Source organism: Oncorhynchus keta, chromosome 36 (assembly GCF_023373465.1).
Source record: "Oncorhynchus keta strain PuntledgeMale-10-30-2019 chromosome 36, Oket_V2, whole genome shotgun sequence".
Lineage (NCBI taxonomy): Eukaryota > Metazoa > Chordata > Actinopteri > Salmoniformes > Salmonidae > Oncorhynchus > Oncorhynchus keta.
The window spans coordinates 20227041-20248869 of NC_068456.1; the positions used below are offsets into that span (position 1 = coordinate 20227041).

The 21829-nt window shown below is 41.0% G+C and overlaps 1 protein-coding gene across 2 annotated transcripts in view; it reads left to right on the top strand.

The window, feature by feature from the left end:
• The window catches only part of LOC118369777 (ryanodine receptor 2-like), an 89230-nt gene extending 68663 nt beyond the window's left edge, over positions 1-20567 (top strand). For both annotated transcript variants that reach the window (XM_035754468.2, XM_052498639.1), the window contains 16 exons: positions 74-1404; positions 1633-1700; positions 1908-2040; positions 2157-2243; positions 2358-2582; positions 3087-3217; positions 3522-3564; positions 3758-3894; positions 6560-6620; positions 8407-8553; positions 8649-8783; positions 9327-9483; positions 9711-9775; positions 13069-13169; positions 16583-16634; positions 16747-20567. In XM_035754468.2, coding sequence (XP_035610361.2) covers positions 74-1404; positions 1633-1700; positions 1908-2040; positions 2157-2243; positions 2358-2582; positions 3087-3217; positions 3522-3564; positions 3758-3894; positions 6560-6620; positions 8407-8553; positions 8649-8783; positions 9327-9483; positions 9711-9775; positions 13069-13169; positions 16583-16634; positions 16747-16842 — 2969 coding nt within the window. In that variant the 3' untranslated portion in view covers positions 16843-20567. The remainder of the gene's footprint in view (positions 1-73; positions 1405-1632; positions 1701-1907; positions 2041-2156; positions 2244-2357; positions 2583-3086; positions 3218-3521; positions 3565-3757; positions 3895-6559; positions 6621-8406; positions 8554-8648; positions 8784-9326; positions 9484-9710; positions 9776-13068; positions 13170-16582; positions 16635-16746) is intronic.
• The last annotated feature ends 1262 nt before the right edge of the window (positions 20568-21829 follow it).

A 21829-nucleotide genomic window follows, 5' to 3' on the forward strand; every position in this document is an offset into this window, starting at 1 on the left:
TACATGGTGAATATATTTGTGAATTGCAATAGACAAAGCTAAACTTCGGAACTCATCTCACTTTCTTCTCTAGGTAATGTGATAAATGGAACAATTGGCAAGCAGATGGTGGACATGTTGGTGGAATCATCTAGCAATGTTGAGATGATCCTAAAGTTCTTCGACATGTTCCTCAAACTCAAAGACCTGACATCCTCTGACGCATTCAAAGAGTATGATCACGACGGCGAAGGTCGCATCTCCAAAAAGGACTTCCAGAAGGCCATGGAGGCCTACAAGCGCTACTCTCAATCCGAGACCCAGTTCCTCCTCTCCTGCACGGAGACGGATGAAAGCGAGCTCCTGGATTATGAGGCCTTCGTGGATCGCTTCCACGAGCCAGCCAAAGACATTGGCTTCAACATTGCTGTTCTCCTAACCAACCTGTCTGAGCACATGCCTCACGATTCACGTCTTGGTACCTTTCTGCAGCTTGCAGAGTGTGTTCTGAGCTACTTCCAGCCCTACCTGGGCCGTATTGAGATCCTTGGCAGTGGCAAGCGCATCGAGAGGGTCTACTTTGAGATCAGCGAGTCCAGCCGCACGCAGTGGGAGAAGCCTCAGGTCAAAGAGTCCAAGAGACAGTTCATATTTGACGTGGTCAATGAGGGCGACGGCAAAGAGAAGATGGAGATGTTTGTCAACTTCTGCGAAGACACCATCTTTGAGATGCAGCTGGCTGCCCAGATATCAGGGACAGACACTGGGGAGAAGACCGCAGGCAAAGAGGCTGAAGAAGAGGAAATAAAAGACAGGGGGAAGAATGACGAGGAGGAGTTGGAAAGATCCAAAATGGGATTTTTCTCCATGTCTACAATTTGGCTCATCGTCTTCGCTCTACCCTATGGCTTGATGATGCTGATGTCTATGCTCTCTGTAAAAGACCTGAAGAAGCATATTAAGAAGACAACTCTGAGAGATTTAGTCATGGTATTTGCTTCCTTCTTCCAGGCCATGATCATGGGTCTGGTCCACTTTGTCTGTTCTGTAGTTCGCTTCTTCTTATATGTACTGTATATTGTTTTTGTAAGTGGAGGACTCATAGAGGGGGCCAAGAAGATAAGGGTGTTCGACCTTTTTGGAGGCATCCTTGACCCCACACTCGATGAGGTTACATGGGGGTCAGGGGGTTACAGGGAGAGGAGATACAGCACAAGGTCCTCCCGGGATGAGCTGAGGGGGCTAGGCCAGTCAACAGTTTCCTCCAGTGACACCAATGTCCTGTCAGACATTTTCGGTCTGCGAGTGAGGAGAGAAGGAGGTCAATACAGACTAATGACTCAAGACTTAACAGCCAGTCTGACTGACCTGTTCAACACAACCACTGGCCAACAATCCCCCGCTGAGCCCAATGGGAAACAACAGGTATTATTGCAGATTTTTGTGACTTGTCCTTCGTGAGCTAGTTATGGCATGCTTTGTTTGTTGGTGCCGGAGAACCATGCTGTATTTATTCCATAAAATCTTTCCCTTCAACATTTTGCTCAGTTTAGGTCGAAACCTGTTGACAGTTTGTCCAAACACTATTGTGTGATCGAGGTTAGTAATGTACTCTTGGGTCATGTTTAATGCATATCCTATTAATGGCTTCAGGTTGAAGGTGCCAGAGAAGGAGATAGTAAAGAAGGAGAAGACAAAGAGTCTGAGTTGGAGAAAGCAGAGTGAGTATTTTTCAAATTCACCTTTAAAGACCTGTTTACATTCTGACTGTAATCCAGCCTCAGAATAACTTCAGGCAAATTGAAATTAAGAAAATGACTGAATATTTTGTTGTGTTAGCATAATTTGTTTTCATCACAGGATGGAAACAAATAAATATAAAACAGTTTAGGTTGACTTTGAGCTGAAGTTTAAAACTGACTTTGCAGAAGGGAAGATTCTGAGAAGAAGGAGGCAAAGGCTAAACGGAGAGTTAGGATATGCTCCAGCAAACCTGAGGAGACAGAGCCTAAGGAATCAGCCTTCTGGGAAATGATAACCACTCACCAGAAGAGACTGTTGGTTAGAGAGTTTCTATCACACAGATATATACACACACACACAGACACAGATACACACACAAACAGACACACACAAGTATTTTCTCCCTCTGAATTTGACCATATCTCATTTCTCAGAATTACTTTGCGAGGAATTTCTACAACATGCGGATGCTGGCTTTGTTTGTTGCTTTCTCTATCAACTTCATTCTCCTTTTCTACAAGGTGAGTTATTGTGTGACTGCCAGTGCAAATATTTAAATTGACATTTTCGGCTGGTCTGTGAAATTGAATGACTGTCTCACTGTCCTTAACTGTCTAATTGTTACTGTGTCCCAGGTGTCATCATCTTCTGTAAGTGAGGAAGAGGAGAAGGTGGCAGTGTTATACGACAGCTCAGGGGACCTGGATGAAGAAGGCCCCTTGGTCAATGACAACACCTCAGGCAGTATGCAGTTTGTCCTGGAGGAGAGCACTGGTTACATGGAGCCCTCTCTCAGCTTCCTGTCCATCGCTCACACTCTCATCTCTTTCTGCTGTATCATTGGCTACTACTGCTTGAAGGTACAACAGCTCACAGGGAACAGACAGCCAATCAGTCCTCTGTGACAGTGCATACCAATGAGTGTTGCGTCAATCTACATTACATCATATTCTGTCTTTAGTTTATAGTAGCTAATAATTAGATGAGGGCTACACATCTTTGGTTTTCCAGCACCAACTACACTCTTAGAAAAAAAGGGTTCCAAAGGGGTTCTTTGGCTGTCCCCATAAGAGAACACTTTTTAGTTGCAGATAGACCCCTTTTGGGTTCCGTGTAGAACTTTTTTCTACAGAGGTTTCGACCTGGAATCCAAAAGGGTTTTCCTATGGGGAACGTTTTGGTTCCAGGTAGAAAAAAAGGGTTCTCCTGTGGGGTCAGCCGAGGTACCCTTTAAGGTTCTAGATAGCATATCTTTTCTAAGAGTGTAAGGATAAAATGTAGTGCATTTTAAATGTGAGCTTTAAAGTATGTGTTTTTTCTACTTACTGTATCACTTTGTTGTTTGTTATTGGCTGCTACTGTAGGTCCCGCTGGTTATTTTTAAGCGGGAGAAAGACGTGTCGAGGAAGATGGAGTTTGACGGCCTCTATGTCACTGAACAGCCACCTGATGAAGACATCAAAGGCCAATGGGACAGGCTTGTCATCACCACACAGTCAGTCCTCTCATAGGACCTTTATAGCTGCTTAATAAACCCTGTCTATCGGCTAACAAGACATGGTTTAACTACAACACTCTAAAGTCCTACATTCATCTGATCTACAGTTCTGTGTAGTTCAGTGAGGAGCAGGCTGAATTCTGGAATGACAGAACCAGTTTGTCAGTGCATCACTGTGCATGTGCAGATCTCTCTCATAGACTCTCATAGACCATTACAACTTTTACTGTAGAACTCTTTGATTTATTCTACAAAAGAATAAGTTGTGTTTTATGATGCTCGATTATGTTTTTTGTTTCAGATCATTTCCCAGTAATTACTGGGATAAATTTGTGAAAAGGAAGGTAGGTACAGTAGCCCTATTCACCTCACATGATTCTCTGTGTATAGTTGCGTCAGCGTCTACCCATATATCACAGCACAGTCTAGTGTAATAAAAAGAGACTGGAGATCTATGAACCATGTAATGGCTTAAGCAATTATACTCTCTCCATAGCATTGCCGTTAAAGTCAATCACCCTCAACCTTTCTCTTCAGGTGATGGACAAGTATGGGAAGTTTTATGGTTGTGACCGCATCAGTGAGCTGCTGGGGCTGGATAAGGCTGCTCTCGACTTCAGCTCCGAGGGACAAGAGAGGAGAAGGCCCAGGAGAGACGGAGCCTGGACTGCTCTGTGAGTGGATATGTGTGATCCCTTAAATCCATGTACTGTTTACTGTACTATACTGTTCTGTACTGTACATACCTTCTGTGTGAGGCTAGAGTCTAGGTCTATCAGTCACTAACTTACATCGCTGAACTAAGTCGGCTGTAGCCACACCCTTCACTAGCCAGGAATAGATAGACGTGTTGGTTGTTTAGCATCAAAACCGACATGTGCATAATTGTGTGGCAAAACAGACCGGGTTGGCTTAGATAGTTGACAACATGTAAACTATATATCGTCTCCAATGTTTATTGAAAACATACATTTGCACAATGAGCACTTGTCTCTCAGATACATTGTTTCAGTTGTTGGTTAGCTATACGAGTCAAAATGTCTCCAAACAAGACATGGTATCAATAAGAACATAAAACTATCTGAAACGAGCCACCTACGATTCCCCACATGGCAGCTTCTTGTCGTTGTTGCTCAGAATCATAACACTACACAGACTTCTGCCTCAACAATGCGCACCCATCATTTTCATGACATTGCCAGCCAACCCATCTATAGAATCCCCACAAATGTTTGTCTCTAAACTAAATAGAATATGTAATTGTTATTCTAGATACTCTTTAAGGATGTTTGGCTATTGTTATCCACCTCATGACTTCAACGACGGACACTTTACAAAGAAAACATGACCTTGTATTCAGCAGCACTTTGAGCATTATCGGCTAAAGTGACAGCACTGATGTCAGGCGTGGGTGTGTCTGTGTGTATCACTTACTTGAAGAAATGAGAAAAAAACAGAATATGTAGTACTTTACATTCTGAAGTGTCTTGACAGAAGGTGGCAGTAATGTGCAATTTGAATCAGGTTGTATTGCAATTTTTTTTTTTTACCTTTATTTAACTAGGCAGGTCAGTTAAGAACAAATTCTTATTTTCAATGACGGCCTAGGAAGTCGAGAGCAGCCTTATCCAGCCCCAGCAGCTCACTGATGCGGTCACAACCATAAAACTTCCAATATTTGTCCATCACCTGAAGAGAAAGGTTGAGGGTGATTGACTTTAACGGCAATGCTATGGAGAGACTATAATTGCAGTTAACCCACTGATTTGTACCTTGTCAGCTCGGGGATTTTAAATTGCAACCTTCCGGTTACTAGTCCAACGCTCTAACCACTAGGCGTCCCTGCCGCCCCAAAACACTACACGGACTTCTGCCTCAACAATGCGCACCCATCATTTTCGTGACATTGCCAGCCAACCCATCTATAGAATCCCCACAAATGTTTCTCTAAACTAAATAGAATATGTAATTGTTATTCTAGATACTCTTTAAGGATGTTTGGCTATTGTTATCCACCTCATGACTTCAACGACGGACACTTTACAAAGAAAACATGACCTTGTATTCAGCAGCACTTTGAGCATTATCGGCTAAAGTGACAGCACTGATGTCAGGCGTGGGTGTGTCTGTGTGTATCACTTACTTGAAGAAATGAGAAAAAAACAGAATATGTAGTACTTTACATTCTGAAGTGTGCAATAATCCAATGTGTTTTGTAAATGGTAATGACAAATTATAAAACAGGACGTGTGAGTCCTTTTGGTTACATATCTGAGTAATATGTGGTTATTCAAACTCAAGATCTATGTTAAATACAATATACAGGTAACTGCCTAAATAAAAGAAACACCAACATAAACGAGCTGCCAGAACAGGTTCAATGCACCTTGGCATAGATTCTACAAGTGTCCGGAACTCTATTGGAGGCATGCGACACCATTATTTCACGAGAAATTCCATAATTTGGTGTTTTGTTGATGGTGATGAAGAACACCGTCTCAGGCGCCACTCCAGAATCTCCCAAAAGTATTAAATTGGGTTGCGATCTGGTGACTGAGACATACACACATCCTTTAAACCCCCTATGCTCCTTTGAGACCCCTCAGATCTCTTCTAGCCATGGTAGCCAAAATAATGGGCAACTGGGTATTTTTATACATGACCCTAAGCATGATGGGATGTTAATTGCTTCCTAGGTTCTGGCCTTTCTAGGGAGTTTTTCCTAGCCACCGTGCTTCTACACCTGCATTGCTAGCTGTTTGGGTTTTTAGGCTGGGTTTCCGTTCAGCACTTTGATATATCAGCTGATGTAAGGGCTATATAAATATTTGAATTGCTTAATTAACTCAGGAACAGCACGTGTGGAAGCACCTGCTTTCAATATACTTTGTATCCCTCATTTACTCAAGTGTTCCTTTTATTATGGCAGTTACCCGCATGAAGAAAGCTAGTATGAGGGTTTGTGCTCAGGCTGGAATGAAAGGCGGCCGGTGCGTGGGAGAGAAAATATGTGTAGATATAATAAAGTACTCGCTCTCAAAACCATGAAAAAGAATAACCCATGGAGGCCGATATGCTCCGTTCCTTTTGAATTTTTATATAGCACCTTGCACTCTCACTTTTTGTATTCTTCTGAGCATTAATTAAATCAGTGATATTATTTTTGCATTTCGGCCTCCTTGGGTTATTCCTTTTCATGGTTTTGAGAGTAAGTACTTTTTGAACTCTACAGTTACCTGTATGACTCTCTTATTTGTATTGAGGGTGTCCCCTTAAATGAAGAGACCAGACAGGGATGTATCCATGCCTAAGAATACTGACTAGATATGTCTGTTTCAGATTAAACTCCATTGATGTCAAGTATCAGGTGTGGAAACTAGGAGTAGTGTTCACTGACAACGTAAGTAAAGCAGACGTTTACTTTATCATCCTACTGTGTTGTATATATGATGATGACTCATCCTTACATACAGTGGGGCAAAAAAGTATTTAGTCAGCCACCAATTGTGCAAGTTGTCCCACTTAAAAAGATGAGAGGCCTGTAATGTTCATCATAGGTACACTTCAACTATGACAGACAAAATTAGAAAAAAAATCCAGAAAATCACATTGTAGGATTTGTAATGAATGTATTTGCAAATTATGGTGGAAAATAAGTATTTGGTCAATAACAACATTTTTTCTCAATACTTTGTTATATACCCTTTGTAGGCAATTACAGAGGTCAAATGTTTTCTGTAAGTCTTCACAAGGTTTTCACACACTGTTGCTGGTATTTTGGCCCATTCCTCCATGCAGATCTCCTCTAGAGCAGTGATGTTTTGGGGCTGTTGCTGGGCAACACGGACTTTCAACTCCCTCCAAGGATTTTCTATGGGGTCGAGATCTGGAGACTGGCTAGGCCACTCCAGGACCTTGAAATGGTTCTTACGAAGCCACTCCTTCATTGCCCGGGCGGTGTGTTTGAGATCACTGTCATGCTGAAAGACCCAGCCACGTTTCATCTTAAATGCCCTTGCTGATGGAAGGAGGTTTTCACTCAAAATCTCACGATACATGGCCCCATTCATTCTTTCCTTTACATGGATCAGTCGTCCTGGTCCCTTTGCAGAAAAACAGCCCCAAAGCAGGATGTTTCCACCCCCATGCTTCACAGTAGGTATGGTGTTCTTTGGATGCAACTCAGCATTCTTTGTCCTCCAAACACGACAAGTTGAGTTTTTACCAAAAAGTTCTATTTTTGTTTCATCTGACCATATGACATTCTCCCAATCTTCTTCTGGATCATCCAAATGCTCTCTAGCAAACTTCAGATGGGCTTGGACATGTACTGGCTTAAGCAGGGGGACACGTCTGGCACTGCAGGATTTGAGTCCCTGGCGGCATAGTGTGTTACTGATGGTAGGCTTTGTTACTTTGGTCCCAGCTCTCTGCAGGTCATTCACTAGGTCCCCCCGTGTGGTTCTGGGATTTTTGCTCACCATTCTTGAGATAATTTTGACCCCACGGGGTGAGATCTTGCGTGGAGCCCCAGATCGAGGGAGATTATCAGTGGTCTTGTATGTCTTCCATTTCCTAATAATTGCTCCCACAGTTGATTTCTTCAAACCAAGCTGCTTACCTATTGCAGATTCAGTCTTCCCAGCCTGGTGCAGGTCTAAAATGTTGTTTCTGGTGTCCTTTGACAGCTCTTTGGTCTTGGCCATAGTGGAGTTTGGAGTGTGACTGTTTGAGGTTGTGGACAGGTGTCTTTTATACTGATAACAAGTGCAAACAGGTGCCATTAATACAGGTAATGAGTGGAGGACAGAGGAGCCTCTTAAAGAGGTGAGTGACAGTGAGAAACAGAAATCTTGCTTGTTTGTTGGTGACCAAATACTTATTTTCCACCATAATTTGCAAATAAATTCATAAAAAATCCTACAATGTGATTTTCTGATTTTTTTTTCTCATTTTGTCTGTCATAGTTGAAGTGTACCTATGATGAAAATGACAGGCCTCTCTCATCTTTTTAAGTGGGAGAACTTGCACAATTGGTGGCTGACTAAATACTTTTTTGCCCCACTGTATGTGTTTTATAGTCATTGTTTTCCATAGATAATCATGTAGACCATATGATGATAGCTGCTATAGTGTCTGTGATGTACCCAAGCTGTCTTCCTGTCTTATCTCGTGTGTGTACACAGTCCTTCCTGTACCTGGCATGGTATATGACCATGTCTGTCCTGGGCCACTATAATAACTTCTTCTTCGCTGCTCACCTGTTGGATATTGCCATGGGCTTTAAGACCCTTAGAACCATCCTGACCTCTGTTACCCACAATGGAAAACAGGTACAGTATAGGCAACTATAAAACCCTGTTGCCGTGTGGGGTGGGGGGGAGTTTAGAGAATATTACATTTTTATAATGCTGTATATGTTTGTCAGTTGGTCCTGACTTTGGGGCTGCTGGCAGTGGTGGTGTATCTCTACACTGTGGTGGCCTTCAACTTCTTCCGCAAGTTCTACAACAAGAGTGAAGATGGAATAGCTCTGGACATGAAATGTGACGACATGCTCACTGTGAGTTCAGCACATGTAGTAGCAGATGCATGCAGACACACTGACACATAGTCTAAACTAGCCACGGAGTCTGAGAAGCCAAAGAGAAGGATTTCTGACAGTGATGCCCATAGTTGAGGTGAACATAGCCTTTGCCTTAATGCCCCTCTATATCCACCCTAGATTGATGGACACTTGGATTAAGATAACCCTCTCCAGCCTGAGCTGGGCTCTTTGTCTCACTGGGAATGAATTCTCCACTTTAATATGGTCTTGTCTGTTTTATTCCAATATGGATTTCACTGTCACTCACTCAGGACAGACAGACTTGTTATGCTTTAGAAATGCATTGCATTACAATACAATACACCAGACTTGAAGGTTCACCAGTAATGTTAGTATGGCACGTAGATATGTACATGCATGCAATATCTCAGCAACGACATGTTTAGTTAAAGAATAAGACTGCTCAACTCGTTCACAATAAGAGCTGTGAATGCCCCATGGACTACCCCAGCAATGTTAAGTAGCAAAGTCAATTGGCTACTCCTTCTTGTTCTCCAGTGCTATATGTTCCACATGTATGTGGGTGTGAGAGCGGGTGGTGGCATCGGTGATGAGATTGAGGACCCGGCCGGGGACGAGTTTGAGGTGGTCAGGATCATCTTTGATATCACCTTCTTCTTCTTCGTCATCGTCATCCTCCTGGCCATCATTCAGGGTGAGACAGAATGTAGACGCTATACACACACACACACATTCTTCTCCGTTATTCACCAGTGGGTCAGATAGATTTGTCAGTCTTTATGAATATTTCATGTTATTGAGAATAGAGCAATGCTAATGTATCTGTTTATCCCTCCAGTGTCTTAAAGTTATCCTGTAACTTGTCAGTTAATCATGCACAAATACTTGTGACACCAACACTCAAGTCTGTGTTTCCTGTAGGTTTGATAATTGATGCCTTTGGGGAGCTCCGTGACCAGCAGGAGCAGGTGAAAGAGGACATGGAGGTGAGATAAGTTACGTGCTTTCTTTAAAACATTCACACACACCTATGTAATTATTTGTAGAACCTACCGCACCTGTAATTCTCTCTTTCAAACATTTCCTAAAACATTATCTGTAAAAGTGACTTATCAAAGGAAGTTATCCTTACCCTACCCTACCCTACCCTAGTGCACTTTTGGGTGCGGTAACAATATTGGTTTTGCCATATGTTATCTTGAGGTCAACTCTAATCAGTGTGTAAATTGATGAGACTGTGGCTCATGTTTTAAGCGGATTCAGATAGTGTTGTCAGAGCATGTTATTCAATCAGTAGTCTTAATGAGGATACACTTATCTCTAATGAGATGGAGATAATTAGACCATGTTTTGAAAAAAAGTTGTAAATTGCATATGCAGATAACCTGGGCTGTGGTTTATCAGAAAATACATATTTGTTTGCATCCCTATACATCTTTAAATTGAAGGAGATGGGAACCTTTTAGAGACAACAGTCAGATGCATGTGCACGTGCACACACCACTTTAAGGAATAAAGTGTTCTGAAAGTCGGAGAGTGTATTTGCTGCATAATGACTTGATCTTGTGAAATGCAAATGTGTTAATTTCATAATTTGATGACCAGGGCTGTCAAATGAAGAAAATAAATGTAGTCAAGTCCCGTGTGTCTCAGACGGTACAGCATGGCACTTGCAACACCAGAGTTGTGGGTTCGATTCCCATGGGGGACCAGTATAAACCCCCAAAAATCTGGAACTGTATCCACTCACTACTATGTTGCTCTGGATAAGTGTCTCTTGTAAAATGTTAATTGTCAGATGTGCTGTGATTAATCACGTTGTTGAGAAGCACACTTCAACCTCAATGTCAATTTGTTTTTACATCGCATTGTAGATTTCAGGTAGAAACAGTGCCTTCAGAAAGTATTCAGACCCCTTAACTTTTTCTACATTTTGGTATGTTACAGCCTTGTACTAAAATTGATTAAATACTTTTTCCCCTCGTCAATCTACACACAATACCCCATAATGATAAAGCAAAAACAATTTTTTAATACATTTTTGTATTCAGACCCTTGACTCAGTATTTTATTGAAGCACCTTTGGCAGCAATTACAGCATCGAGTCTTCTTGGGTATGATGCTACAAGCTTGGCACAGCTATATTTCGGGAGTTTCTCCCATTCTTCTCTGCAGATCCTCTAAAGCTTTGTCAAGTTGGATGTACAGTGTCGCTGCACAGCTATTTTCAGATGTTCAAGTCCGGGCTCTGGCTGGGCCACTCAAGGACATTGAGACTTGTTCCGAAGCCACTCCTGCGTTGTCTTGGCTGTGTGCTTATTGTTGTTGTCCTGTTGGAAGGTGAACCTTCCCCCCCAGTCTGAGGTCCTGAACACTCTGGAGCAGGTTTTCATCAAGGATCTCTCTATACTTTGCTCCTTTCATCTCCCTCGATCCTGACTAGTCTCCCAGTCCTTTCCGCTGAAAAACATCCCCACAGCATGATGGTGGTGCCACCACCATGCTTCACCGTAGGGATGGTGCCAGTTTTCCTCCAGATGCAACTCATGGCATTCAGGCCAAAGAGTTCAATCTTGGTTTCATTAGAACAGAGAGTCTTTAGGTGCCTTTTGGCAAACTCAAAACAGGCTGTCATGTGCCTTTTATCAATGTCCCTTCCATGATACGGTTGAGCTAATGTAGGCTAATGTGATTAGCATTAGGTTGTAAGTAACAAGAACATTTCCCAGGACATAGACATATCTGATATTGGCAGAAAGCTTACATTCTTTTTAATCTAACTGCACTGTCCAATTTACAGTAGCTATTACAGTGAAATGATATCATGCTGTTGTTTGAGGAGAGTGCACCATTTTGAACATGTAAAGTTATTAATAAACAAATTAGGCACATTTGGGCAGTCATGTTACAATTTTTTTAAACAGAAATGCAATGGTTCATTGGATCAGTCTAACACTTTGCACATACTGTGATGCCATCTATAGTGGCCAAAATCTAAATTGCACCTGTGCTGGAATAATACATTATGGCCTTTCTCTTGCATTTCAAAGATGATGGTACAAAAAAATACAAAAACAACGGTTGTTTTTTTCTTTGTATTATCTTTTACCAGATCTATTGTGTTATATTTTCATACATTCTTTTCACATTTCCACAAATTTCAAAGTGTTTCCTTTGAAAGGGTACCAAGAAAATGCATAACCTTACTTCAGGGCCTGAGCTACAGGCAGTTAGATTTGTGTATGTCATTTCAGACAACATTTTAAAAATGGGGCGGATTCTTCTGGAAGGTTCTCCCATCTCCACAGTGGAACTCGGCGGGTTCTTGGGCAACGCCCTTCTCCCCTGATTGCTCAGTTTGGCCGGGTGGCCAGCTCTAGGAAGAGTCTTGGTGGTTCTAAACGTCTTCCACTTAAGAATGATGGAGGCCACTCTGTTCTTGGGGACCTTCAATGCTGCAGACATTTTTTGTACCCATCCCCAGATTGGTGCATCGACACAATTCTGTCTCGGAGGTCTACGGACAATTCCTTTGAGTTCATGGCTTGGTTTTTGCTCTGACATGCACTTTCAACTGTGGAACCTTATATAGACAGGGGTGTGCCTTTCCAAATCATGTCCAATCAATTGAATTTACCACAGGTGGACTCCAATCCAGTTGTATAAACATCTCAAGGATGATCAATGGAAACAGGATGCACCTGAGCCCATTTTGAGTCTCATAGCAAAGGGTCTGAATACTTATGCATATAAGGTATTTCTGTAATGTATTTTTAATACATTTGCAAACATTTCTGAAAACCTGTTTTTGCTTTGTCGTTATTGGGTGTTGTGTGTCGATTTAATTCAGATTGTTTTTGTATTTAATCCATTTTAGAATAAGGCTGTAATGTAACAAAATATGGAAAAATATTCTGAATATTTTCCAAAGGCACTGCAGATTATGTATTTTGGATGTTTTCAGTGTATTTTCAATTATTTAAAAAAAATTGTGCACTAAAATTACAAACGTTAACTCGAGTTAACTGATTAACAGCCCTCATGATTTCCCAGTCTACAATGAATGACCTTTTACAATATTACAAATTACTTCTAGTATACAGTACGCATGAAAACAACTAAAGCAGAGTTAGAATTAGGGGAATGCATTCACTATATTTAACACAATAAGTACTTGTCTTGTTGCTTGTCTCTTTATGTTATTCACATGGAACAATATACATGTGCTATAAATGTGTTATGTAAATGTGAGATACCTCTATCTTTTTATTCCCTGTAGACCAAGTGTTTCATCTGTGGAATCGGGAATGACTACTTGGACAATGTGCCCCATGGATTCGAAACACACACTCTGCAGGAACACAACCTGGCCAACTATCTGTGAGTTGATACCTGCGGTCTAGTTTCACTGATATGTAACACTTTACTTAAATAAACCTGCCATCTGTAGAGTCATGTGCCTGACGTCTAGGCTTTGGACTAACATGCTCGCAACACTGCCACCCCACAATCACAGGAATGACATGCCTGTCATACGATGATTGCTGACATATCATACCTCTGCCTTACACGACTTGTTAATAAGCAGAACATTTTCTTATAGTATTTTTTTTTTTACTTTTGAAATTAGGTAATTGCTTGTCATGTACTTCCATCAGATATTTTTACAGGTGTAATGTAGTTTTGTAGGCAGTAATATGACCATGATTAGGTATAGCCATTTAAAAGATCTGCTCTGTGATTAGTCAATGATTGAAGGAATCATTATCATGTCCACATTTGATTGCATCTCAATTCATGTGGAGCTTCACTTGTCCAACAGGAAATGTACAGTGGGGCAAAAAATATTTAGTCAGCCACCAATTGTGCAAGTTCTCCCACTTAAAAAGATGAGAGAGGCCTGTAATGTTCATCATAGGTACACTTCAACTATGCAGACAAAATGAGAGGGGGAATCCAGAAAATCACATTGTAGGATTTTTTATGAATTTATTTGCAAATTATGGTGGAAAATAAGTATTTGGTCAACAACAAAAGTTTATCTCAATACTTTTCTGTAAGTCTTCACAAGGTTTTCACACACTGTTGCTGGTATTTTGGCCCCTTCCTCCATGCAGATCTCCTCTAGAGCAGTGATGTTTTGGGGCTGTTTCTGGGCAACACGGACTTTCAACTCCCTCCAAATATTTTCTATGGGGTTGAGATCTGGAGAATGGCTAGGCCACTTCAGGACCTTGAAATGCTTCTTACGAAGCCACTCCTTCATTGCCCGGGCGATGTGTTTGGGATCATTGTCATGCTGAAATACCCAGCCACGTTTCATCTTCAATGCCCTTGCTGATGGAAGGAGGTTTTCACTTAAAATCTCACGATACATGACTCCGTTCATTCCTTTACACGGATCAGTCGTCCTGGTCCCTTTGCAGATGTTTCCACCCCCATGCTTCACAGTAGGTATGGTGTTCTTTGGATGCAACTCAGCATTCTTTGTCCTCCAAACACTACGAGTTGAGTTTTTACCAATAAGTTATATTTTGGTTTCATCTGACCATATGACATTCTCCCAATCTTCTTCTGGATCATCCAAATGCTCTTTAGCAAACTTCAGACGGGCCTGGATATGTACTGGCTTAAGCAGGAGGACACGTCTGGCACTGCAGGATTTGAGTCCCTGGCGGCGTAGTGTGTTACTGATGGTAGGCTTTGTTACTTTGGTCCCAGTTCTCTGCAGGTCATTCACTAGATCCCCCCCGTGTGGTTCTGGGATTTTTGCTTGTGATCATTTTGACCCCACGGGGTGAGATCTTGCATGGAGCCCCAGATCGAGGGAGATTTTCAGTGGTCTTGTATGGCTGACTAAATACTTTTTTGCCCCACTGTATATAGATGTCAATACATACTATTACATTAAATGTGGTGATCAATGCTTAAATGGCCACTCTTAGCTCTCTTCAACAGTTTATTACTAATGTCAATATTAATAACACATTTAATTATTTAGGGTGTGTTATTTTAGCACTATTGGTTGATATACATCTCTAATCATGTAAGCTGAGACTTATTTTATTATGAGTTGGAAATCACTGACATCGTTATAATTGGCGAGTCAATTATACCGGCCTCCCCATCAAAATTAGAGAATACGTCCACAGTAGTTTACTAAGGCCAGTTAACATTGCATGTGGTTATGTAACAGTCATCACTATGCTGCTTAGCAGTATTGCTTCCTTGCTCACAATATCCTTGCCAGTACTTGTGCTCACGCTAGTAATGCGTGGGTTGACTTGTAAAGTTAACGTCAATCCACAGAGGCAAAAAGGACCATGTCGGAGTTTCATTCAATAGGAGAAAAGCTGTGAAATGGAAAGTTGTAAATAAAGAGAAGGGAGGGACAGAAAAGTAATGTTTGGGAAAGATTTTGAAGTGGTAAAAGAGGATGATAGCGGGTATGTTGTGTGACGATTGTGAGGCGCTATACAAATTCAACAGTCACAAGACAGAGATTTCAAATAGGCCTATGGTACGTCAAGGGAACTGTAGCCTACTCTTCAAATGGGTTAAATGGAAACTGAAATCTGGACACTGACTTAGAGCTCTCGACGTGACAATATTCCCACCACAATGGCAGTCACGAGTCATGATGGCAGTCAAATTCCCTGTTATTGTTGGTCACGGTAATCACATCTAAAACTGGGCAAATTAATGGCGCTGATGGGTAGCCTACCCAACTTGCGAATGGCCCTCACTAATGGCCTGGCAGTCCCTCTAATCACTCTAAACACTTCATGATTGCTAAGGATTTTTTAAATTGAATCCATTTTAGAATAAGGATATAACGTAACAACGTGGAAAGAAAAATAGTGTAGAGGTGCTTTATAAGCATCATAAAAACTGATAATATTTCAACTCCATAAAATATGCATCCAAGCCAAACTGAAACCTTATCAGAAACATGTTAGGTTTTCCTAGCTTTTTATTTCGTTACATTCGGTCAAACTGTCATTTTGGGAATTTTGTAAAGAAAAGTTATTGCATTTTCTCCACGGTCCCAAAATGTCTTTGCTCCTCAAAAAAAGCAGAGATGACAGAGAACTTTACCGTTGTCAACTAGATTTAAGCATTCATTCTATCATTTCTGACATTATTCTGGTGAGCAACAGTTTATTTAGTGTTCTAGGACAACATATAATGACAGAAAGGAAGCTGCATGTATCTAATTATAGAGAAGTAGCCTACCAATGTATAAACATGAACTAAATCAGACAAAAAAAATCCTGCACCCCCTGTCAATTTTTCCCCCGCTGTCTCTGACTGAAGCCTACAAGGCATTTTTGTATATTAGTGGGTTAGGGTTGGTTGCGGGCCTCGGAGTTTCACTTTATCACATAAAGTCAGGCGGGTGGGTTAATAGCGGTTGCAGATGAACAAACAGCTGACCCGCGCACCACTAGCTCAAGCCTTCTGCCTCGCCAACACGTGACTGTGCTGCTTTAGAATGTACTAACTAGTTTCCCACTAAAAATGATTCAATTCATTGGCGCCAATTCAAGCTGTTGGGTGAGTTTATCCAGTACGATCTGACTCCGTTACACTTACTGTTATTGTGTACTGTAACTTTCAACATGTGTTTTGCTACGTATAGCGTACATTTTCAATAGAGTAGAATGAGATTCCATTTCTTTGTTGTGAAAGCCTCAACCCTGTTTCCAAATCGACCATGTTCTACTGCCTGTAACAGTCACATGTTGGTAGGAGTTTCTCAATGTGTCTCTCAACCTGTTCTCTCTTGACAGATTCTTTGTGATGTACCTCATTAACAAAGATGAAACAGAACACACGGGCCAGGTAATACTGCTGATATCCACCTATTCTGTGCATAAAGTTACATGAAAGATCATGATGTAGCCTAATATATGAATTCCTGTTGCCCTTGACACTGTTGACTTGTCCTTGACAGGAATCCTACGTATGGAAAATGTACCAGGAGCGATGCTGGGAATTCTTTCCTGTCGGTGACTGTTTCCGTAAACAATATGAAGACCAGCTCTGCTGAAGGGATGAGGGATATCTGATGTGTCATGATAACATCATCATATAGGATGACACGGTGCCTTCAGAAAGTATTCACACCCCTGGACCTTTTCCATATTTTGTTGTCACAGCCCAAATGTTATATTGATTACATTTAGATTTTGTGTCACTGGCCTATACACACTACCCCACACACTAATGTAGAAGTCTAATTGTGTTTTTCAACATTTTTACACATTGGTCCTTCTGTAGCTCAGTTGGTAGAGCATGGCGCTTGTAACGCCAGGGTAGTGGGTTCGATTCCCGGGACCACCCATACGTAGAATGTATGCACACATGACTGTAAGTCGCTTTGGATAAAAGCGTCTGCTAAATGGCATATATTATTATTATTTATATTATATAAAAGCTGAAATGTCTTGAGTCAATAAGTATTCAACCCCTTTCTTAAGGCAAGCCTAAATAAGTTCAGGTGTGAAAATGTGCTTAATAAGTCACATAATAAGTTCCATGGACTCAGTCTGTGTGCAACAATAGTGTTTAACATGATTTTTGAATGACTACCTCAGCTCTGTACCCAACACATACAATTATCTGTAAGGCCCCTCATTCGAGCAGTGAATTTCAAGCACAGATTCAACCGCAAAGAAGGGCACCTATTGGTAGATGGATAAAAATGGAATATCCTTTTGAGCAGGGTGAAGTCATTACCGTTTGGATTGTGTATCAATACACCCAGTCACAAAAAAATATACAGGCATCCTTCCAAACTAAGTTGCCGGAGAGGATGGAAACCGCTCAGGGATTTCACCATGAGGCCAATGGTAACTTTAAAACAGTTACAGAATTGTGGCAAAAAATATATATTTTATGTCCAGAAAACAAAAATGTTTGGGGCAAGTCCAAAATAACACATCACTGAGTACCACTCTTTATATTTTCAAGCATGTTGGTGGCTGCAACATGTTATGGGTATGCTTGTCATCGGCAAGGACTATGGAGTTTTTTATGATACAAAGAAACGGAATAGAGCTAAGCAAAGGAAGGTTTTTGTCCTGTTATTGACCTAGTTACAGTTTTGACTTAAATCTACTTGAAAATCTATGGCAAGACCTGAAAATGGTTGTCTAGCAATGATCAACAACCAATTTGACAGCTTGAGGAATTCAAAAATAGTAAATGGCAAATGTTGCACAATCCAGATGTGGTCTTAGAGACTTACCCAGAACGACTCACAGCCGTAATCGATGCCAAGGTGGAGTGTGAACTCTTATCTAAATTAGATATTTCAAAACATTTGCTAACATTTCTAAAAAAACAAACATGTTTTCACTATGTCACTATGAATTATTGTGTGTTCATGTGTGAGAAACATATATTTAATCCATTTTGAATTCAGGCTGTAACAACAAAATGTGGAATAAGTCAAGGGTATGAATACTTTCTGAAGGCACTTTGGAATGAGTCACAAACTCACCTTAAATATGGTATGCACTGAAGTCAACTACTGAATATTATCAACTGGGTCTGGTTCGAGCTCTGAATGCTGATTTGCTGACAGCCGCGGTATATTTTATTTTTTATTTAACCTTCATTTAACTAGCCAAGTCAGTTAAGAACAACTTCTTATATTCAATGACGGCCTACCAAAAGGCAAAAGGCCTCCTGTGAGGACAGTGGACTGGGATTAAAAATAAAACAAATATAGGACAAAACACGCATCACGACAAGAGAGACAACACTACATAAAGAGAGACCTAAGACAACAACAGCTTGGCAGCAATACATGACACCACACCATGGAAGCAACACAACATGACAACAACATGGTACTGTAGCAGCACAAAACATGGTACAAACATTATTGGGCACAAACAACAGCAAAGGGCAAGAAAGGTAGAGACAACAGTACATCACGTGAAGCAGCCGCAACTGTCAGTTAGAGTGTCCATGATTGAGTCTTTAAATTAAGCGATGGAGATAAAACTGTCCAGTTTGAGTGTTTGTTGCAGCTCGTTCCAGTCGCTAGCTGCAGGAAGAGTAGCAACCCAGGGATGTGTGTGCTTTGGGGACCTTTCACAGAATGTGACTGGCAGAACGAGTGTTGTACATGGAGGGTGAGGACTGTAGTAGATATCTCAGATAGTGGGGAGTCAGGCCTAAGAGGGTTTTATAAATAACCATCAACCAGTGGGTCTTGCGACGGGTATACATAGATGACCAGTTCACATAGGAGTATAGAGTGCAGTGATGTGTCCTATAGGAAACATTGGTGGAAAATCTGATGGCCGGATGGCAAAGAACATCTAGCTGCTCGAGAGCACCCTTACCTGCTGATCTATAAATTACGTCTCCGTAATCTAGCATGGGTAGGATGGTCATCTTAATCAGGGTTAGTTTGGCAGCTGGGGTGAATCAAATCAAATAAAAAAAGAGGAGCAATTACGATAGAGAAAACCAAGTCTAGATTTAACCTTACACGGAACCCAAACTGGATGCGCGTATGCGGCATCATGCATAAATATATTTTGTCCCCCCACACCGAATGCGATCACGACACGCAGCAAAAAAAATATCAAAACAAACTCTGAACCAATTACATTAATTTGGGGACAGGTCGAAAAGCATTAAACATTCATGGCAATTTAGCTAGCTCGCTTGCACTTGCTAGCTAATTTGTCCTATTTAGCTAGCTTGCTGTTGCTAGCTAATTTGTTCTGGGATATAAACATTGAGTTGTTATTTTACCTGAAATGCACAAGGTCCTCTACTCCGACAATTAATCCACACATAAAACGGTGAACTGAATCGTTTCTAGTCATCTCTCCTAGGCTTTTTCTTCTCTTGACTTTATATTTTTTATTTGGCAACTTTCATAAATTAGGTGCATTACCGCCACTGACCTCGTTCGTCTTTCAGTCACTCACGTGGGTATAACCAATCAGGTGATGGCACGTGGGTACCTGCTTCTATAAACCAATGAGGAGATGGGAGAGGCAGGACTTGCCGATCTGCGTCACAAATAGAACGGACTTCTATTTTAGCCCTTGGCAACGCAGAAGCTCGTTGGCACGCGCGAGCAATGTGGGTGCAATAATTGAATGATATAGATTTCTAAATTTATTTTGCAATGCGAGCTGTGTAGTCATCCTGTTAGCCTGCAGCTTTGATATGTGCTGATATATGATATATATCAGACAGTATACCACAGGTATGACCAAACATTCATTTTTACTGCTCTAATTATGTTGGTAACCAGTTTATAATAGCAATAAGGCACCTCGGGGGTTTGTGGTTTATGGCCAATATACCAAGGCTAAGGGCTATGTCCAGGCACTCCGCGATGCGTCGTGCATAAGAACAGCCCATAGCTGTGGTTTATTGGCCATATACCACACTCCCTCGTGCCTTATAGCTTACTGATCTATTTATTTTTTGTAACACTGCATCTGTTAACACAGTTTACCACTCATTTTGTATATTTCCTATCTTCCTATGTATAATCCAGAGTGACGAATGTGGACTGTCAAATGTAGAAGGATGATATCCACGTTTATCCTTGGTCTGAAAGCATAATGTATGTGTTTTGTGTGGAGAGAATTAGTCACTTAAATTAATTAAATTCACCAGTGCTGGTTGTTCTGAGATGACTGCCCTTACAAAAAAACATGGTTTTCGGGCACGTGTGAACAAATCATGGGAAAATGTTCACGTGATGAAAAAATATATATTTTTATCTTCTCATGAGTCAGACAAATGTTTTTTTTTGAGTTCACATGTTATTTTTCGTCACTCCCAGCTACATCTGGTTTACCATCCAGGGACCAACCACGACCAACCCTGCTTAGCCTCAGTGGCAAACCATCAGGGGATACAGGGTGCTATGTTGCTGGAATGAATGTGCCAAAACCTACAATTGGAAAAAAGGCAGGAAAGGCATAGGCCAGGGTAACATCCGAAGATAGAGAAAATTGCAGGAAAGATGGATGTGTTTATTTTAAAATCGTGTTACCATAAAAACAATGACTGGAAAATATATTTTTTCATCCATTTAAAATGCATTTCTTCTCGCATTTCAAAATTATTTCCTTGCAATGATTTCATAAGTTTGGCTTGATATTAACAGCACAAAAGTAACTCAGTCACTAGAGGATTGCACCATATAACACTATTACTCTATTAAATGTGTTTAAAGCAGCAATCCTTAATTGAAACATTAACAAAGTTGACTCCCTGCCACAGTTGTGGTAAAAAGCCGAGGGCAGGGCTGGAGAAATGCAACCCCTCTGAAATCTATAGACTACACTATGGATTACATTTAACATTTTAGTTATTTAGCAGGTGCTCTTATCCAGAGAAATTTACAGTTAGTGCAGTCATCTTAAGACAGCTAGGTGGGACAAACACATATCAACGTCATAGTAAGTACACTTTTCCTCAATAAAGTAGCAAAGTCTGGTTGAGATGAGAAGGGGTATTATTTATGACACTCTTTGAAGAGGTAGGGTTTCAGATGATTTCGGAAGAGGGATAGGGACAGCTGTCCTGAATAAGTTGCAGGGGTTTGATGGCACAAGCTGACTGTCCATGATATCAAAACTCATTTTAACCATGTTTTGAGGCTATGCAGTAGTTGTTAACAAACATTGCAGGAAAACAAAGTTATATTTTGGGTTCTGATGGGTAACAACAGCTGAACTAAACTCATATGTTATATTCTTTAAGAATCAATGGGTATATATAATTTATTTATATGTCCAAAAATGGATGTAGCAACTAAAGATTGACCCTTTAACAGGCAGATACCGTCATACAGTAGAACTATGTCGCCATTTGAACGTGATCCATTAACCTGCCCCCCAAAAACTGTTCTGCGAATGTCCCGCAAAATCGTTCACTTGTTCTGCATTTGGGCATTTTAGATGTGATCACCCTAATTCCACCCTGTGGAACATTGATAGTGCAACATGTTAACACTATCGTTTCTCATGCGAGGAGAATATAACGTT